Genomic DNA, 11,195 nt, shown 5'->3' with positions numbered 1-11,195 from the left:
CTTTTTTTCAATTATGTCAATCATAATCATGCCATCCTCTAGCCACAATATGCTGCTTCTATTTTACTTCTCGTTGTATTAAATCTTTGGTGATATGGATATTGTTTACTCATCATTGTACTAAGAATTTTCTTATTTTCCTATACAACATGCCATGAAAAGCATTTTCTTCTGTTTCCTTAACTCATTCCAAATTTCTCATTCTTACTCACTCTTATTCACATTCTGGCTCACTATTATGTGAATGTGGGTGTGTTAGCTGTTTACATCACTAGCATAGCTTTCAGATATTTTCCTTACCATAGTTAGTATACCTTCATTTCTGATTTTATAGTCACTTCTGAACCTCATTAGTCATTATGTAACAATGTTATTCAGTCCCAAGAGACAAAAATATCCAATTTATGATGTAAGCCCAGTTTGTATCCATTTAATGAACTGGATAAAGGATTAGGAGACTGAAAAAACAAAATGTCATTCTCACATTTAAAAGTAAGAGATATTACTGCTGCTATGTACAACCAAATTAATTTTCTTCCTCATCATTTCTGCCGACATCTGAGAACTATCCCTTATAAGTGCACAAACTGCGGTAAGATACAGTGTATTATGTGATGAGTGAGTACAGTATGTTATGTGATTAGTGGACTTATAAGTTGCCAACAAAAAGATTTCAAAAGAAAATTATGGAGACCAAAGATTTAATTTGTGTATCAAACACTTACTTATGTGATCTCTATATCTGGGAGATAAGGCAGCTCTCTGTATCAAAATATGAAATCTTTGGTCTGCTTTTAAGTATGAGATTAACTTTGAGAATATTTCTTATAATCACTGAGGTGAATGTTCATTTTTATAAAGTTTTCACGACAGATACAGACTTTGAAACTTGATGAGTATTTATAATATGTCTTTGAGCCAGTGGTTTGCAAACTGATCCCCAAATGGCATGTGCTACTCCCTTGTTGGTCCCATCCTTTCTCTTGTGAAGCAGAAATATGTATGGTACTTGCAGTTTTTCAAACATGATCATATCATCCATTAATGTGAAGAAAACAAATTATATTCCATTAGGAAAGAGGAATCAAAACCAAGATTTCCAACTCGCACTGGATGGAAATGAGTTAGAAAGGGGATGATACACGAAACTTTTAGAAATGTGTGTTGATCAGGACTTAAACTTGAAGGGCCAAGTAACTAAACTCTCCCAGAGACTTAGTTCTGCATGTTCTGTTCTGAGGAATGATTTTATATAGTTTGCTCCTCAGAAGGTGCTAGAATGCCTTATTTTCATTACTTCCAGTCTTTGTAGTTTATGGGATAGTTTTTTTTTGGGATAAAATTAATAGTCAGTTAAAAGAAATTTTTACTTTACAGAAAAGGGCTATTTGAATATTGTCACATAGCTCTACTAGGTCTCACTGAAAGCCCCTGCTTAAAACATCTAGTTTGCATATTGTACCCTCCCTGTACATACACAGATGTGTGCTGATGATAAGAGCTTGGTGACCTGCAAACCAACCAGAGTTACCACTGTTGTAATAGTCACAACTCTGGTCCCTCCATATTTGACAATTGAAGAAACTCATACTCAAAGACATGTGAGCTACTTTGGTTTCATTCTTTATAATGCACTGCCAAATCACACGAAGTGGTTTGAGAAGGAAATGGTTTTAGGGAAGAGTTAAAACCATTTCTTGTTGAGAAGTGTTTCTACAATGTAAGTGAATATGTTAGCTTACAGGAATACTTGGCCGCCATTTACTGTTGAATTCATTTGATTCTGTGCTGTGTTTCTCTTAGCAGAACAATGTTCCTGCTGTTGGTTTTCTGTTTTCTCTGTTTCAGATGCAGAGCAATACACCTCCTCAGAGAAGCAATCTGGTGCTAGGTTAGTTGTGATGGATAAAGAGTCAGCAGATTTTGTGTATTCATATGTTATACTTTATAGCAGTGTTATATAATGTATTCATGTGTTTTTATTTTTATTTTCAGAAGTTCCAGTTATATCATTGATTTACTTCTTGTGCATATTGCAGTCTCAATGTAGACTATGAATTTGTGATTCCACTTCAAATCATCTACTGAAAGAGGTGACTATGACAATCTTAATGCACTGTACTTGCATTTAGGAGGAGTAGAGTTTATTCCCTGCTCAACCATCTTGACTTGGGTTTCCCATGGTTTCCTCAAGTTGCTAAGGTGAATGCTGGGATAGTTCCTTTGACAGGCAATGGCCGACTTCCTGCCCTATCCTCGCCTAATCCTGTCCTACATTGTTTATGTTTTTATGTTGTATACATTATTTCTATAATGTATCTGACACATCCAATGGTCTAAGGACTATAGATAAATGAACAAATCACAACTTCATCTCACCAGTAAATGACTATAGCTGTAGATACTAAAGTTGACATTTCTAGTAACAAGTATGCAATAATAAAATAACTTTATTATTAGGTATGGTACAATACATACTGTTTTCTCCACTTATAGTTTCTGAGTAGGCTACATAAAAATCCCACGAAATGAACTGCAGAACTGTGTCCAGTGACTGACAGCTTGCTATGTGTATCACAAAGGCAATATAATACTGAATATATCACATAAATAAGAAAGAAAAGACCATTTTTCTTTCATGGGATTAATGACAGCTGCTTTATTTAAGTATTTACAATGTAATACTGCCAACCTTTCATGAAAGCTTCCAGGCTTTTTGTTTGCTTCTATAAAACCAAGAAACTTTTTGATCAAAACACCATTGCGCAATCCATCAATTATATTAAATATACATAACATCCAATGGTAATAAAGGAGAACAGTCTGTTACATAGATATCATAAAATATTTTGTATTATAAACTGGATTCTACAGAATTGAAAATGTAGAGAGTAACATAACTTTGGATAAATTTCTTTTTGAAACAAACAATATTGTGAGATATTTCAGAAAACAAAGATGCCTTCGTTAAGTTTATGAAAGTGAATGTTTTGGTTCATATAAAGTAACTTATTACCAAGAAAATAAAATCCACACTAAAACCTGAAGTAAAATGCTAATGTCAATTAAAAATACTTTAAAATAGTATCTTAAACTGAATGAACTACATGTAATATTAATAATTAGCAGATTTGGAATTTCATTACCAAAATATAGGTAAGAACACAGTTTCATGAATAGACTAATCCAGTGAAAATGAGGGATATGAAGCATTACAAATGGACAATTGGAAACTTCTGATTGCTTGAAACAAGGTGTCAGTACAGTAACATAACCTCTTTTACATACAATGTGCTACCCATAGTTATTTTTAATTGGAATCAGCTTGGACATTGAAAGATTAACTTGATGTATGCCTTTTACAGTTCTGTAGTACACACTATGTTTGAAGAGTAAGGATAGGCTTTTCTCAATAACTGAGGTATAGAACGTTACCAGTGGACTGCTCATTTGTGCTGTTAGGAACAGCAATGCATAACTTCAATACTGCTAGGTGCACTTTGCACTATTAAGGTTCAGAACTAAACACATTTTTATCAGTGCAGCTCTGTGAAAAGATAACACAAAACCAATCTTAAAGAGAAGCAAGTTAACTAAAATTAAGAGAAAATACAATTCTTGCGCATCAGTAATCGATTAGTATTGGAAAATGTGAGAAATGTTCCTTATAAAGCAGGAAATGCATGGAAAAAAGGAATTTGAGGGTGATGGATTCTTGCATTACATACAAGAATCCTTTAAATCATAGTGAAAATGCTTAACTTCAAACACAGTGGCCATGGATTATATTAATTACTGAATTGAAGCCACAAAAGTAATGGGATACCCTCCAGAACTTAGTCCAAAATATGACCTCAAAATTAAAAAAAAAGCATAAAAAAATGTAAGAACGTAAATGAGGCAATATGAAAGTTGACAATACATAGACGTGCTCCATTATTTAAGATTCAGGTAAGAAGACTGCAGCTCTATTATTAATTACTCAAATTCTACAGCTACCAGTGCTAGAAGCTTACTGTGAGCTGCTGAAGTCACTTATTGATAATCATTTTAACAGTTTAGTTATTAAGTAGGCTGAAGTTTACTCACAAATGGTTGTCAGTTAAATGAAAATTAGAGGATATGAACATGTCAGGGAAAGTTTCAGCAGAATATGAAGGCTCTAGGCGTATAGGTCAACCCATAGAATTAGCACTGAGTCATCAACATGCACACAGAAAGAACAAAAACTTCTCTAGCTTTTAGATGAATCCTTTAATGAGTTAGAGTAGCAGAGCTCACCAGTCCATGATCAACCTGCAGAGCACAACATACTTGTGTACAATGGCTGCTTTACAATCCATACCATTTGGATACTTCCCCCAGCACCAACTTTTCTGAACTACACATATGAGATGAGCATAGAAGGAAAGTTCTGGTAGAATGTAAATCACTTGGGAGTAAGAGAGACCACTCATCAATTAGCAGAAGTGTTGACGTGTCAACAGGCACACACACAAGGAGAAAGAAAACTTGCTAGCTTTTGAATCAATCCTTTCTTGAGCTACAATACAAGTCCACACACACAATACATGCACACACACACAAGCACATTCTCTCTCTCTCTCTCTCTCTCTCTCTCTCTCTCTCTCTCTCTCTCTCTCTCTTCTCTCTGACTCATCTATGCCCCTACATAGTGCCAGCACTATGTTGGGGTGTGTCCATGTTTGCACACATGTATGTTTTGTGTGCGTGTTCATACTCTAGCTTGAGAAAGGATTGATTCTAAAAGCTAGCAAAGCTTCTTTATTTTTTGCTTGTGCCTGTTGATGACTTAATGCTTCTGCTATTTGGTGAGCAACCTCCTTTACTCCCAAATTATTTACTCTGTAGATGGGAGTTATCCTTGCAACACAGCCTTCATTTCCAAAATTCTCCTGGCCTCAAACTCTGCTGAACTACTTCCCATATCCTCTACCCAACATTCTTCCCTTACTCTGTCCTGAACCACCTAATGATCCACTCCTCCACATCATTGTCATAATGCATTATATTAACTCACCAGCTCCAGAGCCCATGTGCTGCATTTCTGTCCTGTGTGTCTGTTCTCTCCTTCCCGTGCTGCTATCCCACATGCCTGCTGCCTACTTTGGAGCCATCAGCCATTGTTCCCCAATCCTCCCTACCACTCCTGCATTTTCTCTCTGTGTAACCCCCACACTCAACCCAACCTCTCACCCCTCATCTACCTACCAAACTGCAGTCCCAGAATAATGTGTTTAGCTGTCACAATGTGTGTGTGTGTGTGTGTGTGTGTGTGTGTGTGTGTGTATAAGGGCGCGCGCACGCACACACATGTGCAGAAGTGTAAGCATTCATGTATGTGTGTGTCCTCATCTGAAAGCTAGCAAAGTTTTCATTATTTTTGTCTGTCTGTTGATGGTTCAATGCTTCTATTATTCAGTGAGCTGTCTCCCCTGCTACTAAGTTATTTAGAAGATATGGTACTCCATATCTTCTCAACAAAAAATTTAGATACATCCAGGTGACAATTTTGTTGTTATTATAAGCATTTCCATTGGTATGTGACTATTATGTACAGAAAGCTTTTGTCTGATAATTCATATTATCAAAGTACAAATTTTCTTACCTTACTTTTTTTATTTAGGGAGACACTGTGGTATAGCATTTAAAGCATTTTCAGCATGAAAGAATAATTTTTCTAACTGAGACATTTTAAGAAATTGTCATCTTTAACCTGTATGAAAACGTTATAGTTTCCCTAAATATTTTATTTTTGCACAACATGAATCACTGCTCACTTACAAATGAATGAAAAATTTCAAACCAAGTTCTGTTTTATGTTAGCTTCACAGATGCAGTAACGATTTTTAGTCCAACATCTGCTATGAGAACAATCAGCTAATACACTGACCATAAAGTAAATGTATATGTTGTTCTAAGGATACCAGCTATTTTTTTCTGATTACTGTTTTTATAATATACGTAATAAAGCCTAAGTCTCTCATATTTCATGGCTTATTCGTGAGACAGAAGCTTTGAATAAAATTAGACTGTTTGTTAATTACTGTGCTAATTTGTCAGGTACAAATCAGTTATACAGTTGAGCAGAATCTTGCTGATAAATATTTCCTACACTTTTCAGAAAAAGTTATCTTCATTGAGAAAGTAGTCACAAAGATGTTTATTGTATCTATGGAAAGTAGGGAAACCAAACTCAGTTAGGTGATATGATGATACGTTCATGAAGAGAATAACAACTGAAGTATAAGTGAATCCATAGTTATCCTTATAAACTCACAGAAGGACAACCATGAAAAAACACATGAATAGGAAGCAAAGAACATGATAGCCTTATAACTTTATTTTGTCAGTATCTGTATTGTCTTCACAGATCATAATTTATTTAAGCATGTTCTGTTAGTAATTTTCCTTTTAAAAGGAAGATTAAACATGCTTTGATAATGAAATAAAAATATTTATCATATACTTTTATAGTTTCTCTTTTGTAGAGCAAATTATAGGAAGACTACAACAATATAATAAATTGATCACTTGTCACAAAAGTTAACAAGTACTTCACATTAACTTACGGTTATTAAAAATGTGAACAGTGTAAATTATACTGAATATGTTGTGCAACAAATGGAGCACCATTTATGATGGTGGCAAACTACACCCAAAAATATAATAAATTGATACAGACCCAGATTTAAGAAATCTAGAATCCATGGTCTTGTACATAAAAAAATCATACATTTACTTATCCAATACATAGTTTGGAGAATGAAAAAAAGACTAAAATTGAAAAAGTAGTGAATAATGTCTCCAGAAGTGTTTAAATATTGATGATAACATAGTTGTGTTTTAGTAATCCTCTTCTTCATAACAAGTCTCATGATGCTCGTGGTCACTGCAAAATATATTTAAAAACTTGTCATAACTGTAGATGTTTCATAAAATTCCTTATAACAGTAATGTGCTATTATCAAATACTTGAGAGACATTCTTCCATTTCAATTTTTTATTTTAGTTTATGTTTACAGTTTACAATCACACATGCACATGGAATTTGACTGCTACATGCTTTTCTTTGGCTCAAAACACAGAAAGGTGTTTTCATAAACATTTAGGGGTGGTGATATGTTTCCGAGTGATAGGCAAGCTTCTGTAAGGTGATCTTGCAAAATAATAATTGTAAGGTTAAGTGAGAGACTGCTGGACAGAAAGGAGCAATCATAAAGCATACAGTTTCATTAGAGTAAAGAAAAAACATACTCACATTTTTAAATTACGTGCCAATGGAGCCATCATCATTATTGCATCATCATCACCATTACTGTGTAATCATTTTCATTTTCAGTTGTAGATCTACTGTGGCTCAATAAGTAAAACCAGTTCAGCAAATATTGAAAAATTATACAAAGGCCTATTACCACTAATGTTATAAATTGTGATTAAGTCAGAAGAGGCCAATCTATGGTCAAAAGCTAATAAAGATGAGTATGTATGTTTCTGAGGAGTGTAAAGTATTGTCAAGGGAAATTATAAATTAAGCAAACATATCAAATTTTTCTGATCTGAGTTCTGGTCTGAGCTGCTGATGATGGCAGTCACTGTGTGTGAGGTGTGCTTCTTGAATGAAAGTGTGTGTGCTTTCTTTTCTGAAGAAGACTTTGGTCAAAATCTAAATGTGCAACAACTTTTTTTGTTGTGCCTGTCTGCAACTCAGAGTGTCATATTTGCAGTGAGTAGGAGTTTATCCTTACCTTAATATTGTTTTCTGATCCTGACATAGTCATTGTTACCCTGACATTATGGAATGCCTATATCAAAGACTTTTTCATGACAAATGTAAAAGAAATGGAGCATAAAAAAGTTGCTCCACCACAGAAGTAGCCACATCAGTGTATGAAATATTGGTACTAATACATAAAAAAATTAAAATTAAAACTCTATGCTGCTTTAAGGAACATGCAGTGATGACTTGTAAAATTGTTTATTATATATTTCAGCATTAGGTCAGACAAGTGGTATCATTAGCAGTTGTGATTTATTAACAAGCTATCATCTGATGATTTCGATGCCTTACACAGTAACTCATCAACTGTCACAGTTGAGAATGCCTTCTTAGTTGTAACAGGTGATTAGTTACTATATAACATAATCATCTAACAATGACTACATAATAAGTCAAAACTGGTAATAATATAATTTGTATGACCTGAAGCTTAAATATAGAGTTAAAAATTATGTGAATTAAACATTAATAAGAGACAACTTATTTATATTTGGAAACATCCTACAAACTGTTGTTATGATAACACTGAAGTCATTCTGATTAGACAAATTAATAATATTATATGGGTAGTGCAGAGTTGACTCACCAAATATTCGTCAAAATTATGAGAAGTTTTTGTGATTATATACCTCTGACTTACAACCATTTTTTTTTTTTTTTTGTAAATTTAAAAAGGGAAGGATATATTTCATCATATGTGTTGTAGCATGTTCTCACAGACCTTGAGTTCAGTCAAGGGCTTTATAAAATCACTGTTTTCATTGTGTCTGACACTAATTATGATTCTGTTTCCTTGATAATTAAAGCAATTGAAACATGTTTCAAGGAGCTAAAATTCTGATCAGTTCCATGTTACAAATTAATGGTGAAAGAGAAACTGATGAAACAAATACACCACTCTTTTAGCATGTATTCTATCTATAACTAGGAAAATTCCTTAAAAAATTCAGAAATAGTAAGTGAAGTCAAATGCCTTATAACTGTGTTGTCTTTTAACATCTGTGTTTCTTCGTGACAATTGTTGTCTTCTCTAGCTTTTTAATCAGGTTATAATTACATCAATAAGCCATGCGTAAAGTGCTTGTAAGTTCTTTCCTACAACAAATAGTAAGGTAGCCTATCTAAAGCTATGCTGGTGACATCTAGTACATTCATTCCTTCTTCTGAAATTTTTTGAATACTTTAGCATACTCATACACAATATTCTGAAATTCCATAACACAGATAAATACTCCTCTCATCATCTCACTCACTATATCGTTCACCTTATTTTACAACACTTTATTGGCTCTCCTAATAGTTCAGTAATGAGGATCCTCATCTGTATTCTGTGATTTTATCTCATGAAATGAGACAACATGAGAATTAAGACACTGATATCTAGTTTTCAAAAGGAATTAAATGTAATTCTATGCTTAGGAGAGAAGGTTTGTGCACTTCAATGGAAAGCTGTCTGCTACAAAAGTGTTATTACCTTCTGATGTGGTAATGATGATAAATAATGATGATTACAATTCTGGAGGGGACGAAATGAGCATGCACCATTTACTACAATGTGCAAATTTTACATTTATACACCATCCAAGATCCAAGTAGACAGATAACATACCAGTCCACTGCATCCTATTTTTACAACCTTGTGTTACACTGTATTTAAAGATTTGGATAGGTTTTGACAAATACTACATGCGATATTTTGTGTGTTTAATATTGGAAAATACAGTACGGGAAACACACAATTTTAGGAAAACAGATCTTTATTCCTGTTAATGTTGTAAATCCTGATCATAAATCAAACACACTAAAAGCAATCAATAATTGTTTTGGACTGAGGAGATTATCCTCTGTGACTGAAATGAAGGATAGAATTTGAAACATATCTGAAGTTGAAGGAGGTGTGCAGTGTTATCATATTACTCTTCTAGCTTTTTAGAAGAAAATTATTAATTTAAAAGCTAAAAATGCTATTGACTACTTTTATTCTGTTTGCCATTCTGTATTTAATTTGAAATGATAAGTGCAGATCTTGTTTTCCCCAAATTGCACTGTTGTGTATAAACTTGCATAAGGGACTTTACATTCTTACAGTACATATCACAATTACCCATGCATTTCTGAAGTACAAAGTCTGGACATTTACATACATACAGAACTGCAACTGATACTATTATTGCAACGTAACATAATTTAAAAATTGTTTTAACAATTTTAAGGTAGAGTATAAAAAATTATTTCTAGCTAACAGTGAAGTAATTTGTAAGAATATGAAGAAAGAATCATGAAGAACAGCAAACGTTTCTCTAATTTACTGCCAGACAAGCACAAAAGTTTCTCTTTAATTGTTTATGGGCGCTCGAGTACTAATCCTGAACTCATAACTTGAGCTGTAAGCTGTACCAGCAGTTGGTTCACTACTGTCCTTTCATATTTATTCAAAGCCATTTAATATAATATATCTCAACAGTATCCAAGAAAAATATCCTGACTTCAAAATTTTTATAATGTATTATTTATTTCATTCAGTGACAAAAAGAAGCATCAAGTTATCAGCACAAGTTGAAGTTATCACAAGCAACAGTTTAGATTCATGTAACATTAGACTTCTCAAATGGTGAATGTACATGTTAGGTACTCACTCCTCCTTGCATGGGAATTTATTGGCACTCTGGCCACAACCATTGCCACAACCAGGACAGTACCAGTAGCACAAAACACCCACTGACACACCAAATATCAAATTTGGTATGAGAAGTGACAATATTAGCTGACGTAAGTTATCTTCCCAACTGTACTGTGCAACAACCATCTCTGGATAGGTGCGGCTGTAGTAACAAGGAAATGGTTGTTTCCCAACTTCACCATACTGCTTGGCAAAAACCGTACAGTTAACCTGAAAAATTCAGAACAATATATATTTTTAGAGAAATCATTCCCTTCCTCTCTTGCAAAAATATAATTTTATCTTTAAATACATTAAACATTTTTTGCAAAGAAATGCTTCATAAATTTAATTCAGTGAGTGCTTAATATGGAATGGCTACTAAGGAATTTCAGCATGTCAGCCCATTTTCCTTCAGTTTTTTAAATTAATTATTTTTTACTTAATACAACTCTTCATGCTATGGACTAACACACTGTACTACTGTTTTCATGTGTTTTCTCTCTGTTAGGAATGTCCATTGTTTCATTCTTGTAATAGCTCTCTGTCCAGAGAAAATCACTTTACTTTGAACACTGCATTGTTCATGGGAACAAGACCCTCACTATAGTGAGGGTGTTTAAGAAGAACTTTTGAAGTCATTTTACCAGAAACGCTAGTTTACATTTGTGACTGATGCTGGATCACTGCAGTTATGAAAAAACTAACTGTCGTGATGCTACCTTGAACGGATGC

At 33.8% G+C, this 11,195-nt stretch overlaps 1 protein-coding gene across 1 annotated transcript in view; it reads right to left on the bottom strand.

Moving 5' to 3' along the window:
* Window positions 1–6,816: 6,816 nt before the first annotated feature.
* The window catches only part of LOC124722132 (protein tipE), a 71,720-nt gene continuing 67,341 nt past the window's right edge, over window positions 6,817–11,195 (bottom strand). The window contains exons 2-3 of the mRNA XM_047247336.1: window positions 10,438–10,691; window positions 6,817–6,913 (exon numbers count right to left, since the gene is read on the bottom strand). Of these exons, the coding sequence (XP_047103292.1) occupies window positions 6,868–6,913; window positions 10,438–10,691 (300 nt within the window). The 3' untranslated portion in view covers window positions 6,817–6,867. The remainder of the gene's footprint in view (window positions 6,914–10,437; window positions 10,692–11,195) is intronic.

Source organism: Schistocerca piceifrons, chromosome X (genome assembly GCF_021461385.2).
Source record: "Schistocerca piceifrons isolate TAMUIC-IGC-003096 chromosome X, iqSchPice1.1, whole genome shotgun sequence".
NCBI lineage: Eukaryota > Metazoa > Arthropoda > Insecta > Orthoptera > Acrididae > Schistocerca > Schistocerca piceifrons.
This window is presented reverse-complemented; position numbering and strand designations above follow the sequence as displayed.